Source organism: Haliaeetus leucocephalus, unplaced genomic scaffold (assembly GCF_000737465.1).
Source record: "Haliaeetus leucocephalus isolate CR32 unplaced genomic scaffold, Haliaeetus_leucocephalus-4.0 Scaffold251, whole genome shotgun sequence".
Taxonomy (NCBI): Eukaryota; Metazoa; Chordata; class Aves; order Accipitriformes; family Accipitridae; genus Haliaeetus; species Haliaeetus leucocephalus.
The window spans coordinates 3649976-3665463 of record NW_010972687.1 but is presented as its reverse complement, the minus strand read 5'-3'; the positions used below and the strand labels follow the sequence as shown (position 1 = coordinate 3665463).

The 15488-nt window shown below is 35.8% G+C and overlaps 1 protein-coding gene across 1 annotated transcript in view; it reads left to right on the top strand.

The window, feature by feature from the left end:
- The window catches only part of GNAQ (guanine nucleotide binding protein (G protein), q polypeptide), a 134759-nt gene extending 120465 nt beyond the window's left edge, over positions 1–14294 (top strand). Inside the window, exons 6-7 of the mRNA XM_010568625.1 lie at positions 7791–7944; positions 11613–14294. Coding sequence (XP_010566927.1) covers positions 7791–7944; positions 11613–11803 — 345 coding nt within the window. The 3' untranslated portion in view covers positions 11804–14294. The remainder of the gene's footprint in view (positions 1–7790; positions 7945–11612) is intronic.
- Positions 14295–15488: the final 1194 nt, after the last annotated feature.

Genomic DNA, 15488 nt, shown 5'->3' with positions numbered 1-15488 from the left:
GGGTACAACTTTTAAATGCTATGTTAGCACTCTTCAGGTATTTTTCAGGATTAGACTTCTTAGAGTCAAATGCTTATAAATTATGCCAATTCTATTATTTCTGTAATTGCAGGAGTAATTGCGTATTTTTTGAGAGCAACAGATAGCAAAGGGAATTTCAATACATTAATCCAAACTAGAAATCCATCATTTTAACATGAAAACTGAAAGTATAGGATCTAAAAAAAAGTGGAAGGAAGTATACTCTTTTTTAATCTATTAAAAAATGAGGAAGAGTAAGAGTTCACATTGGATAAAAATGTGAGAAAATGTGATTTGTGTGTCTAGTTACACTTGTGTTAATGTTTAGCCATCGTACAAAAAATTATCAGCATAAAATCTTTTATATAGTAAGAGATACATGGTAGAAAGCAATTTCACTTTATTTATGTTTCATAAAAACATGTTTCTAGTCATAAAACTGGACGGTCCCATGATTCATGAATAACTACGGTGGTTTGTCTTGATATTTAATAAGAAATTGGAATAATCCTGTCCAAGATCATATGATCTGTTTATAGTTAACAAATTTGTATTCACTTGTGGAGTTTGTCGGCTGTGGTTTTTATTCTGTATTTTGTGATGGTATTTTTACATTGAACTGGTGATGGTGTCAGGTTGTGTGGAGCATGGGAGAATTTTATGCTGGCATCTGCATATTCTAACAAGAAAGATGGAGTAATGGCTGGCAATGCCGGTATGCCAGTATGCCTTTATGCAGTTCAGGACTGACCGACATAAGCAAAGCAGGGAAGTTGCCCAGGCCAGCAGATCTTGGGGGATGCTGAAAACAGTGATCCCGCTGCTCATTTTCTTTGTGCCAGCTGCCTGCAAAGCCAGGGAGGCCACTATGAACTGTTGCTGCTGTCAGAGGGGGATTGCTGTGAAGACTGGCGTCACTCCTGAGAATGGCTGTCAGCTACTGAGAAAGCTTTGAGCCAGCTCCAGCTGCCCATTTCTGTATATAGTTATTCACAAGTTTTTTTCTGCAGCCTTTTCCATTGAAGCTGAAATAAGACTTTTCTGGAAGCAATTTAGTGAGGTAGAGCTTATAGAATCAGATCAAGTGCTTGAACAAACTATTAAATACTGCCTGCTCCCCACCGTTCGTGTCCTCTTTTCAAAGAGCCACACTGTCTTGCTTGGTTTGGCAAGGCTTCCTTCGCATTTCATCTGACAGAAGGTCAGATCCCCAGTGCTGGCCTTTTTCTATATTCCTTGTAATCCTATCCCTATTTCCAGTAAAAATACTGTAACATGAAGCTGTTTCTTACATAAGGAAAAGTGCATCCTGTTAATGACAAGTGTTTTTCAGAACAGTGAGTAATTCAAAAATTTCATCTTGTCAAACATTCTTTAATTAAACTGATTAAAAATTTTATGGCAGTAATGTTGCATAGATGTTTAATAAAGGAAAATGGTGAGCATGCAATGGTATGAGCTATCATTAGCAACAGAAAACCTGTTTATGAGAAATTTCAGAGAATAATAAGCAGTATTGTTGGGAGAAATTACTTCTGGAACAAAAATAGTTTTAGCTGCCATGACATCCATAAAAGCTGATTTGCCTTAGAAATTGGATAAACAGAGAAATGAAAGACTGCAGAAGGTTAAGCAGAGATTGATTAGTCAAAAAATTAATTGCTTCATATTTTTTGATTAATCCTTGAATCATTCTAAAACGAAATAGTGAAGCCATGTTAGAATGTTTAATCTGTTATGATAAACTCAGGACCTATATTGCTTTATCTGCTCAAGCAGATAAAATCTACTTAAAAATCTCTAGGCCATCTTTCAATTCCTGTAAAACATCTACAGAGTACACATCTGAGTGACAAAATACAAAAATGTCTATTTACAATCCTTAATACAATTCCCTTCCATTTCCCTCTGAAATAATTGCAAAGGGGTTATAAATGCAATTTTATGATCCCATGAACTGTTCAGGAAGGCATGAAGGTGCCAGAGCCCGTATCCTGTGAAGACAGAGGGACCTGAGCTTGTTCGGTCTAATGAAGAGGACACTAACACTTGCCCACAAGTCTCTGAAGAGTTGCAAGTGTACCATGGAGCTGAAGTTTTCTAGGTAGACAATATAATAAATGGTAGCTTGGGAAGTTCAGGCTGTATATAGGGAATCATTTTTCCCTTGAGCGTTAGTTTAGCATTGTGACAGGGAAACCAGAGAGGTATTGAAATCTCCTATCTGTACAGGCTTTCAAGACCTGCCAAGACAAAGCCATGACTGACGTGCTCCTGTGTTGTCAGTAGTCCTACCTGAACTAAGACTAAACTAGATGAACTCTAGAGATGCCTTCCAGCCAACATTTCAGAGTCAATACTCTGCTGCCATTTCAGTGGTGTTTCAGTGGAAGATGTGTGAGTCACTGTGAGCACTTAGAGCAGTTTACATATAAAAAAATTGAAGGTGGAGTTGTTATGTTTCCATGTTGTATAGTGCTTAATGGCATCAGCAGTGCTGCAGCGTCCCTGCTGATGTGTATGTACGTAATCATGCTCTCTGTGTTCTCTTAGGTTATAATAGTCACTGCTGTCATCTAATTGTAGTGTTTTTACCACTGGCAGACCTACACCTTACTTGGAAGCCATCTAGGTAGCCAGATCCTGAATGTATATTGGGTAGGAGCAGTATTATTGTTATCTGAAGAGTCTGATTTTGGAACTAAACTGTAAATTACTGTTTCTAATTTTATAATGAGTAGTTTCTGGTGAAACAAAGGCAAAATTCTTCTCTAAATATAAGCGTCCCAATGTCTTAGTGCAGAGAATGTAGAAGGTTGCTTCCTGGGAAGAGCTACTTAGAAATGGAAGAGCATATGATGATACTACTTTCCTAACGGAGCATCTGATAGCAAGATCTTGACTTAAGTCTAATAAGTAAAGGAGTAGCTTTGCAGAAGTGCATGCGTATTTATAGTTAGCATTGTGCTGAAGTACTTGGCTGAATCCAGCTTCTTTACATTTTAACAACATAAGAAATTAATTCTTCTCTCAGTGTTCATCTTCAGAGCTTGTGTTGGATATTTATCAGCTACACCCGCATAAGTTGACTGCACTTGCTCTTCATTATAACTATGCTGAGTTCTTTAGTGACAAGTTTAACAAAAACACTCCTTAAATTCAAAGTACAGATTGCAATTTTTTCCTAGGAAGTCCATCACTTTCCATTAGTACTGAAGCTGTAATGTTTAATCTCTGTGCTTCCTTTATTGTGCCTTGGCCTTCTTTTAAACTTTCTGACTCTTCTGTGTTAAAACAGAAAACTATGAAAAGCAAATGGATTGATTCAATATGTGGGATAGTTTCAAAAGGAGAAGCCAGACGCTGATTGTTTTTCGTAATGTTACATATTAATTTCAAGTTTACAGTGCTGGCTTTTTGGGACAGTTTTTAAAATGTTCTGAGAGTTTAGTATGTATTTAATGAGATCCTGTCTACTTCCTTTTAAGGATAGGGAAAGGGAAGAAGCCAGTGAGATTTCCCATAATTCAGGCAACTAGTAAGCATTTTTATTTACTTGCTAAGGGCTCAGTTATGGAAAAACCACTCACCTGAAGGTGGGAGTTACAGGGAGAGAGGGAACAGAAGAGAGAGACCCTTTAGGTTTTATTATGTTACGACTACACACCAAGAGAAGATATAGGTATGGTCAATATACAGTGAGTATCTGTTTTCTCTTTAGGGCATGTTAAGTACTTTGTTTTCTTACACTTTGATAGTATTGTCCATACTATAAGTACAGTTCATGGAACTAAGGCAGAAAAAAAAAGTAAAAAAAAAAACAACCTGAGTGTGAAGTTAGGACATCTATTTACTAAGGTTTTTCCCTTCCTCTGAGTCCCCTTGAGTTTTCATCTGTGATATTATTATTAGGTCTATGCATAATAAAGTTTATAAAAGAACTGAAAAAAACCCCAACCCCAAACCCAGAGTTAACATTCAATTATGGATTTTGGATTTACTTGGTTTGATCTTTAGATGTCAAAACTACGATGTTAATGTGACATATGACTGCAATAACAGCCCTGTAATTTACAGTGCTGTCAGATACAACTGACATTTTTCATTCAGATGATCCCCATGAACAATACAAATGCTAAAATAAGCAAGTTCTGTAGGAAGAGGTGAAAATTTTATTAGACCGGCTGATACAATCAGAGAAAACAGATGAGCCCGTGGACAACTCCTTCATGATGTCATTGCATCTAAGATTAGTTTTTCTTCCAGTTAAATAAAATTTACCTTAGCAGTCATTCAGTAATACATACATAATGTTGTGTATGTTATACAATGAACTGAAAAGGAATTTTCTTGATTAATATCTTTACGAGGCTTTGCAAGACATTTGTTAAATATATGAATTACATGAAATCTGCATTGAATCCCTGGAATTGACTGATCTGCCTTTTTAAAGCTCTAGCAGTACTATTTATTCCATATGTCTTTTGTAAAGGCATATTTGTTTGTGGAGCATTGCAATGTGACATACATTCAGAGAAGATAACCAATGGTATCCTAAGGTTTTTTTCCATGCTACTATTGTAGGGACAGAATATAGCATTGTGTGGTCTTTTCCTTGAGAAGTATCATGAAAATTCATAGACCTGTCAATTACGGATCTTAAAGAGAGTGACCTTTTTCTTAACTGATTGGACAGCTTGTCATCTTTTGCCAACTCTTTAGAAAACATCTGCAATCTTCCTGATGTCTTAATCCCTGCTGTTTGCTTCATTCTGCGGATGGTGTTGTGGTGGGGGACATTCTGTAGTGATGTACACTCTGAAGTAATCCTTATACTGAGATAGTTACTGTTCCTCAGAGCTACCATTTGGTGCTCAAGACTTTACTGTCTTAACTTCCCAATATCTTCATCTGGTACAACTGCACAGGGCAAGATCCTTGTGCTGTAAGAAATAATTCTACTTCAGTGGGCTCTGGCAGTGTAGTATGCATTTTTTATCTTTTCCCACAATTCTCTGACTCCCAGTTAATTTGGTTTAGGACCAGATAATTTAATACTAAATTAGCAAGAGCAACAGTCTGCTGCTGTTGCCTCTTTAAAGCCTATTCTCCCAGAATCAGGAACAGATTCAGAGTTACCCTTGCTCTTCCTGGAAATATAGTTAAATGGATGACTTTTGGAGACAAGTGGCTTTGAAATAGAACTTTGACTGTACTAAAGAATACAGTGAAGTGAATGAGGATGGGGTAATCTGGTAATGTTTTATTGACTTCAGTTACTGATATTGTGAACTATTAATTTTTTCTAAAGCAGTTGAGCGTTTCTTTCAGTTGTGTTAGACTGCAGATATTGACCACTTCTGTAAATTCCTCAAGGCTGTGATTACTTCCTTTGATAAAACATAATTTTTTGTGAAGCAGCTCTTTTACACTGCCTTCTTGGTAGTATCCTTTTTTTTTGGCAGCCCAGATTGGGTTTTAATTAATTGAACTACCTTTGAAATCATGGAAACCTGCTTTATCTCTGATCTGTCGGTTGAGTGGAGTCGTTCGTAGATATCTCATCAAGAAGATGCCTCAAATCAAGTCTGAAAGGACTCAAAGGAAACTTACAAATTTAAAATAGGAAAAAAGTGACTGTGGAACACAATTCATATTATACAGTATTCATAACTAATATATAACACAAGACATACTCTTCTTACGTTGAAGACACAGTATTTTGTTCTTTATTGTGTATGTTTCCTGGTATTTTTGTGACACACAGCACTTACAGAGTTAATGTTTTAGCTGATAGGATGCCAGAAATTGTTTTAGACATGATGTCAATGTAGCTTCAGTCTGCGTGCCTTTTCTGCTTCATCTTGTTTGGCATCCCCTTCAAACAGAAAATGAAAATGTGCTCTGGGTCTAATAACAATGTTTGCAAAACAGTTTTCTAGAGCTTTCCTGGAGGAAGGGTCATAAATTTATCCAAACTGATTTATTTATTTTATCTTTGCAACTCTGTGTTATGTATATGGAAAAAAATTGGCATTATAGATTAAAATATTGCAGCCCTCTTGAAGGGTTTTTGTGAAAAGCAGGAACACTTACTCTAGGTAAGTAATTTATGTTTTCTGTGCACTTTTCTTGCTGAGAAATTTTCAACAGCTTATAAATAAATTCACTGTGAAAGATCACTGCTGTTTGAGTTGTGATGCTGTTTTACCTTCTGAGAGTCACATTAGAACATACCAAGGGCTAGTGAGTTTAGGTAAATATTTATAATTTAAACAGGAGTTTGTAAGTTTATATTGCCTTCTCTTTTTCATCAAGCTGTAAAAGTGAAAACTAACCTGTGTAGTTCACATTGCCTTTCTCTAAGGCCTTGTTTAGAGAAGAATTCTATATAGAATGTTGAGAAGAAAACATGGTCTGATTAACAGTCTAAGGACTTAGGTTTTATACTCAGCTGAGTTGACATTTCAATTTTTCTCCTTCTGAATGAAATCCTGGCGCCACTGAAATCAATGTGAGTCATAAGAACTGACTGCAAGAAGGCAAAGGTTTTACTCCTCTGCATTAGTTTCTCAATCTATAAATTTGGCTATTTATTTTCACCCACCACTCCAGCATGCGGTAAAGATTTATAAATTGCTTGAAAATTCTGTGGTAACGTAAGAGACCAAACAATCAACTTCTACAAAATGGAAATTTTTTAGGGTTTGGGTTTTGGTTTTTTTGTTGTTTGTTTGTTTGAAAGTTCCTATTCTTCATGTTTATGTTGGTTTCTTTAAAATGCAAATTAATGCAAGTAAAGCTACAGTTATTACAAAACTGAGTTATCTGACAGATTGTCATATGGCTCAGCAACAGCAGAATCTGCAGGTTTCACCTCCTTGCTGTTGTTCTTAGGAGCCCTGTCTGGTTGTGAAACAGGTTTTTTCAGGGGACTGCAACTCTAAATAATAATAATAAAAAAGAGTAAGTTAATTGCTTTGTTTTGAACTCAATTTGTTCTGACTCTGTATTAACCATATCATGTCAGCCTAACAGTTCTTCAGAACTTTATCAAGTCATAACATAATTTTACAATGACAGAAAAGTGTTAGAACTGTAGGCTTCACTTACATTTCAGCTATAATGCAAAGTGGTTTTCAGGAGCAGGTAAGCAATTAAAGTAAAGGCTAACCCAATGTTAGAAACGAATTTAGCAGTTTCCAGATTTCAGATTTTATGTCATAAGCCTTTGGTGTTGACGAAATTATCTCAGGTTCCAAATTTACATGCAGTTATTGTAAAGCTGATCTCTTTCTAAGAATTATCTATCTCTGCATTTAAAGTTCAGGAAAGGCCTATAAAATAAAGAATGTTCTTAAACCTTGAATTGATTATTATGTCTTCTTGTGGTATACTTGTCCCTACTATGAATCACATGCATTTCAACACCCACCAGTTCATTGGCTGGTCATACTGGCTGGTCATGCAGTTCATATGGCAATTGTGCATACTCAGACATTACAAATGTACCTGTTACAGCTTTAATGTTCATGGCCTGTGTTTTACACTTGAGCAGTTGAATTTGCAAAAGGAAAATGCCTTCATATTTGTTTAACTGCTTACTTATTAATTGTAATTTAATTACTTGAACATTATGTATTGGTAGGAAGGTGCAAAACATGAAATGGATCCGTTTACCAAATGAAGTGAAATTGCATGAAATTATTGAAAAAAAAAATTAAAAATTACTTTCATGACCACCAAAATTTCACTCTTTCTTATTCCAGAATCGAATGGAAGAAAGCAAAGCACTCTTTAGGACAATTATCACATATCCGTGGTTCCAGAACTCTTCAGTCATTCTGTTCTTAAATAAAAAAGATCTCTTAGAGGAGAAAATTATGTACTCCCATCTAGTTGATTATTTTCCAGAGTATGATGGTAAGTATAATGACATCAGAGCTCATGCTCTATTTACGCTAATGACACGTTGTAATAGCCTTGTCCAAATGCTAGACAGATGGATCCTTTGATATATCTTGCTCTTTAAAAAAAATGGTGCTTTGCAATTTTTAATCATCTAAATTTTTAAAATATGATTGAACTCTTGTGGGATTTTTTAGCATTCTAGGATTTCATTTTATACTGTAATTTATTGTGGGTACGATGGCAGAACCTTTCATAGGAAATTATTGACTTTTAGATAACTATTGTCATATTAGTAGTGAACCACATTCTGTCCTTCATCCTAAGTTAGGGTGGGTTTAAACTGAAGTACAAAAGCTAAAAAGAAATAAAAATGCATTCGTCAGTTTCACACATTGTCTCCCATACTCTTTTTTTTTTTTGAGGTTTGGTTTTGTGTAAGGCTGAATATCTGAGGGGAATTGTCATAAGCTCTCTGTGGCAGTCAGAGAAACTAGTACCACTCCTTCCACCCTTTTACCATACCTCTTTTGTTCCTTTATTTTAATTTTACTTTATTTACATGAAGCTTAATGTGTTTGTCCATAAAATAATTATATGGATTTTACAGCTGTTTCTCCTAAAACTGTACTTCCAGAAAGTTCTCCTAGGGTAAAAAGCTAGGTGTTTTGAGGTAACTGAATGGAGGCCTTGGTAACAGAGAAAAACTCATATAATAAGAGGTCTAAAGAACTAAATGCTTGTATTTTTAAAAAAAGAATATCTGTTTTGTCCCACCAGGGAGCAAATAGCAGATTTGAAATCTGAATAAAAGATTGAATCTCTCATGTTCAGGTATGGAAAGTAATAATAGGAAAAATGTGCATTTTGTTTCCTGTTTAAGGGGAAGGAAACAGTGAACAGCCTGCAGGATCAGACCATATTATTTATGAGTCAGTGTAAGTTGAGTTTTGTAGTGCTTTGCAGAAGAGAACTGGCAGTTGAATAGAAATATGCTCATTCTTTTGAGTTTACTTCGTATGACAAGTTCCCTAGATGATGTCCTGAAGGTGAGAAGACTCTACAGTCTGCTTTGTTACCACCACCTAAGTGACGATAAAGCCTGTGTTACATGCTTGCCCAGAAAAAACAGACAAAACTCAACCACTCATCTCAGAGAAACCCTGTTTCTCCTGTCCTTTGCCATTGGTGAGGAAAAAAAAAAAAAAGACAATGGATTGGTAGGGCTGTTGCAGTCAAGACCTGGAAGTCTTCAAGAGTCTTTGTCTCTTAAATTCTGCAGATTTTGCTGGATTTAACTCCATATACAAAGTTATGGTTTGATTTGATTTCTTCTGGTGGCAGGATGGGGTCTGTGGCTTGCAGAGGTCACCATGTGGTCCCCTCTTCTGTCCCAACACACTGGGGCTGTGAGAGGTGGGAAGATCTGAGGAAGGGATCAGAATTAGCTATTTTTCAGCTGCATCACTTCTCCCATCTGTTTTCCCGTGCAAGGGAGAAAGTAGCATCTGGATGAGAACTGCTAGCCGGGATTGCAAGTGATCAAATTAAGCTAAGCGGTACTGCTGCACAGTGTATTCTAACAGCACTGAAAGGGGGACTGAAGCATGCTCAGGGGTTGATGTATAGCGTGAAGACATTCTTGCATGGCTAGTAGTAAGAAGACTGACTCACAGACTGGAATGAAGAGCTGGGAGAGGGAGAGAGGACAAAGACAAAAAGGCACCATAGCTGGGAGGAAAAGAAGAGAAAAATATTGATGCAGTACTTCTTATATAGACCTTGAATGTATCATGTAGAGACATTCTTCGCAAACTGCTGATTAGGGAGCAGTGGACAAGAAATGTACTGATTTATATGGTAGTTCTTTTCCAAGACTCCATATTACTTACATCACAGCCACTTTGCAGTCTAAACTTAACATTGACTCATACAATTTTTTTCTACATTCCTGAGATCATAAACATTCTTTCTAACCTCAGTTTTCCGTACTTCAACTTCAGTCAAACAAAAATTTAAATTACATGATACTCAGTAGAGGTGTGATTAAGTAAGCAAATTTGGATACAGGCTTTGAATAGTGCAGTAGATTTTGAGAGAGTGCTCTGTCTAGCTGCTATGAAACTGTTCAATAAAATTCTAGGAAGTTGTTTAAAGCAGTGGTTTATTTAGAAGAAATCGTCGTCTTTGAAGTTCTAAGAGTTTTCTTCACAAATACTGCAAATTTGTTCATGGTAGTGTGAGACTTACTGTTGCTGCTGTTTCTATAGAATCTGGGTGACCAACTCAAAGAAAGGCTAGAGCCTGTTGTGTTTTAGAAGCTTTATTGTGTGTAGAAGTGTTGAACAGTCCTCTGTCCTGCTTCAGAGAGCTTATGATCTCTAAATCTCAGGAAATGTGTCATCTGTGTATGTGTATGTATGTACATATATGTACATGTATGTTCATGTGCATACACCCATATATTGCAGAATCTTACTCCCCCTCCAGATGGATTTAGAGCACACCAGAAAGTATGTAATTTCTTTTCCATGCATTCCCTACCTACATTTTATGGAGTTATCCAAATTGGAAATGTTAGCAATTGTAAGCTTGAAGTATTAAAAAGAAGCTTTATTATCCAGTTGTTGAAAAATATGTGGGCATGTGCTAACCCCCAAGTACAGATTTCATAACTACTGAAGGACATAGCTACATATAACAGCTGAGTGCTGGTATTTATATTGCCATGTAACAACAGGAATAATGAAGAGTAGAGGAGGAGGAGGCAACACAGAAAACTTGCGTGTTCTGTAGAAATCCACATTACAAAAACAGGAGAGCAAGGGAGTAATGGCCTTTGGAAATGGCACTGGAATAATAGAACAGAATTCAACAGCTTGGGGCTAATGTTCTTACTTCTGCACTGCTCTTTTGGCTGTGAATGTGAATGAATCTGCACTGTTCCAGGCTGGAAGTCATTACATTCTGTCTTCCGTAAAGCTGAACATGTGGTTTGGTTGCATACATTCTCCATCCTTCAGAGAATTACAACCTTAATTTAGGTCTGATAGGATCATTATCATACCTAATCTATATAACAAGTGATTTGTTAGAACATGAGCCTTTTGCAATCAAACAGCTTCAGCTGGAGAGCATGTGTATTTTATTATCACTGAAGTAAATAAGTTCTATTGGTGACAGTGTCAGACCAGTTCAGGATATGGCTTCATTATGCTGCCTGTTAAAGTCCTCATAAAACTAGTAAATGTTGCAGTGCTAAAAGAACTTAAGTATAATTTAAATATAGTAGGTGTAGACTGAACATTCACCAATTCTATTAACATTTGAAAAGATTTACTAGTATAGCTAATTTTTCGTTTTCATTCTGTGCAGTTATAAATCACCTGTTCTGAACATTATCTTATCTAAGAACAAGGATAGTCAGCAGGAAAAGAACAGCTTTGACATGATAGTTCTAACTTGATGAACTTCTGAAATTTCCTTCCATCTTTATTTTTCATAGTTCCTGTGAAGTTCCCATGAGGAATAAAGTAGCCAATATATGATACTATTGATTAGTAGAAAGTTCCCTGACTTCTCTTATGTGAGGACCACAGACTAAGCCTTTCTTGTTTTCTGTTAAAGAAGTTCAAATATTGAATCGACTTTAGGAAAACTGACTTTCTCTTCTTAATTATCAGGACCACAACGGGATGCACAAGCGGCACGAGAGTTCATCCTGAAGATGTTTGTAGACCTGAATCCAGACAGTGACAAAATTATCTACTCCCACTTCACGTGTGCTACAGACACAGAGAATATTCGCTTCGTCTTTGCTGCTGTCAAGGACACAATCCTACAGTTAAACCTGAAGGAGTACAACCTGGTCTAACTGTGCCTAGGAGGCCCTCCAAAACCAACTTTGTGTGATTGAAGATATACAAGAGGGACTGTATTATCTGTGAAAAAAATTTGCATAATACTAATTTATTGCCGGCCTGGACTCTGTGAATGTCCACAGAGTTTGTAGTTAATATTATGATTTTATTTAAACTATATGGAGGAAAAACAAAAGATGCTGAAGTACATTCACAGCACATTTCCTCATTTTTTAGGCAAAACGTGACTCAATGTGTTTTAAATTCTCAGTCGTACATTTACAAAAGATAGCAGTTTTTTGCTATTGAAGCAAAATCAAGCTGGTTTCCTCTTTCCCTGACCCTTTCTCTCTCCCTCCTTCCCCTCCCCCCTTCTCTTTTACAAGGTACAATGGCCTGTTTTGTCCCAGTTGCATTTCTGGGTGAAATATTTTCTGTTGAGTGATTTGGTCAGGAAAATATTATCATCAGAAGCAGTCATTATAATTTTACAGTATGTACTTTCTCTGAAGGATCAAAAGTATTGATACTGTGATTTTTAAATTCTTGACATGGGTGTCTTCATTCTGTCTTCACTTTTGAGAATAGAATATTGGGATTGCAAAATAGAACTACAGTTGTCTAAGGATATTAAATTTAACCATATTTTCACAGTTTGGAAAGGTGCACAGAAGACAGTAATGAAATAATTAAGACACAACCTGCTATGTACGTGGAATATGTTAGAATCTCTTTTTAATTGCCATGTGCCATTTTTTCTCTCTTCTTTTATTCACAAATGCCAAATAGAAATGTCATAGACACTACATTTTCCCCAGTGGCTACAGCCTGAAACAGTGGGGTTTTTTTCTTAAGTTAGAGCTTTTTTTAAGTGTTCTTTTTCCACAGTAGAAAAATTATTTTTATTGTATAGAATTAATGTTGCCAAATCTGGCTTTTTTATAAAACCAATGCTCTTGAAACATAAGATACTGATTGAAATGCCAAACTGATGGGTTGGGAACTGACCTGATTGAGTCAACTGCCAAATGATAAACAAACACAGTTTCAGCTCATATGTTCCCTTTTTTAGAAAGTGTTCCATTTTCTAACGCCAAAACCAACAGTGTGAGTGAAAGTGCTACGAGGTGCACCATGCACACGCATGCGGTCTACTAATTTAAAGACAGTTTAAATCTCCTTATGTCAGATATGGCATGAGATTGTTTTCTGTAATAATATCAAGGCACCTTTAGTTGTATAACAAGAAATTATTGATGAGAGATCATATTCAGGAACATTTCTTGATAAGGTTGCTTGTTAACTAACTGATTTACAGACATTTGATAGGCTTTCATGCAAAATAGCCTCTCTCAATGTTCTTTAGAAAAGATTTATTAATGTAAATGAAGCAAGGAGAAAATGATTCTTGAAATTTAAATGTGCAATTTTTTAACAACAAAAATGCAGCACACATTGATGAGCCTTTATTCTGCAGCTTAGGTTGAAAGGTGTTTTTTGACCAGGTGCATGATTGCTAGCAAGCTATAGAAAACTCAAGAGTTCAGACATGTAATTGGATTGATTATCTGCAATGCCAAGTAGCACTAGAGTGCACTTAACACAGAAATTGCTGCCTTGTAGCAGTGCATGGGAGGTGGAAAAAAGAATGGCTTATTAGTTGATTACCAAAGTTAACAATAAATACTAATGAGGCATTTTTCATCCTTAACCCTCCCAACTCCAAAACAGTAGTAAGAACAGTTGCTATTTTTTGCTCCCTCTTAAAACACCTTGTAATTTAAAACTGGTTGTAGGTATAGTGCAATTATGAATGCTATAATCATTGTACATACATCTATATATATATATATGGCAGCATCCATATTGGCTTTGTAATCATTAATTTTTGGCAAATTGAATGTGCTGTATTGATATGTATCTATGTAATTGTATTGTATGTCATAGCTAATTCACATTTTAAATAATGTTATTTTATTTACTTTTTTAAGAGAGAAGAATGTAAATTTTGTCAGTTTATTTCTGACTAGGGATTTGTTGTTTTTTATTTACAAAACAAAAAAAAATACTATAGTACAGAGCGGTACTAGCATCGTGCTGTATAAAATCATTTGCACATTCCTGAGTAGAAGTAAATTGGAGACACCCAGACAAAGGCCATTCACATTCAAAATAATGCTTAAATCTTGTTAGGGCTTTACACAGGTGTAGAAACCAGTCTTATTAGAAGAGCTTATGCCGTTATATCTAGGATTGGAACATAAGCTTTTAAATATAAATTTAATTTCTATTTGGCAGGTTCATGTTAGGTTACTTTTCTAATAGGCTTTATTAGAAAAGTAAATTTAGAGATCTTTCAAATCATTGTACATAAGTACTAATGAGTATATGCTGTTGCCCTAAAAATACCATGAAAAAGTATGGAACATCAATCAAACAGTCTTTCAGAAACTGCAGAAACCTTAGCTATAACAACAACAACAACCAAAAAGTCACTATTGTTAATGATTTTAAGGAGTTAAGGAGTTTTATTTAATAAAGCTAAAGCAGGTAGATCTAGGTTATAAAAAGTAACACTGACATTCTGAACTGGGGATCAGAGCAGTGACTCTTACATACAGCATAACAAAATTGGTCCTGATCTTGCTATAAATGCAACAGAGCTTCTGTTTGCACAGTTCCAGTGTTGATAATATCCCTTCTTTTAACCTGGGAATACATTCGCCATGCTGGATTCAGTGCTGTAAATGGAACTGTAGCAAAAAACAAAACAAAAAACAAACAAACAAAAAAAAAAACAAAAAACAAAACCCCCAAAAATAGACAGTGGTGTCTAACAAAAGTTAGGGTTTGTTTTGTTTTTTTAAATTTGTTTTCTTATGGGATATTGGGTGGGGGAGAAGGAAATGTGGTTCTGAGTTTTGTATAAAAACAAAAACAAAAGTTTACTCATGCTTTATAGTTCTATTGTGATTGCAAAAGTTTTCAAGAGTGTGTGCCACTGGGCTACTTTTGGTATATTTTAGGTAAGTTAAACCTGTGGCAATGTTTAGATCATTTGAGCATTTTCAAAAAAAAAAAAAAAAAATCAGTACGCCAAGGCAAGCTTTACATGAATCACCTAACACAGCATTGCAGTGTGACAGTTTACAGAAACATTTCCTTTTTAAATGACACAGCTTTTTCCACTTGCAGTATATTCTGTTGTGGTGGTGGTGGTGTTGCTGTTGTTTTAATTGGTGGTTTCTACTATGCCTTATAGTGCTTAAGTTCAGAAGTTTGTGCCTCTAACATGAAGCTGAAGGCAAAAACATCAAGACAGAAACCCTTTTAACTTTGCCAAAATTATGTGATTTCTTTGAATGTCATAAATGGGGGAGGAGGGAAGGAAAACATCTTGGGAATCTGTTCTAGATGTTCACTAGCACAAGAAAGCTGTAATACATGTTTTACAGAAACCTTAAACTTGCCTTTTTCACAAATTAACTGGCGCTGTCCTTACATATATAGAATGATGCAGCTATAAGGGCAGTTTACTTTTTATAATTCAGACTCTTTTGATTGTCAAGGTGTATGGACTGTAATTTTTAATCATACTGCCACATGATTGTGAATCACTTAAGTTTGAAAGTAGAGAAGAGACTTTTTATGCTGGATATCAGTCACAATTGACTGCATGATTTGCAAAAACTCTAGGTG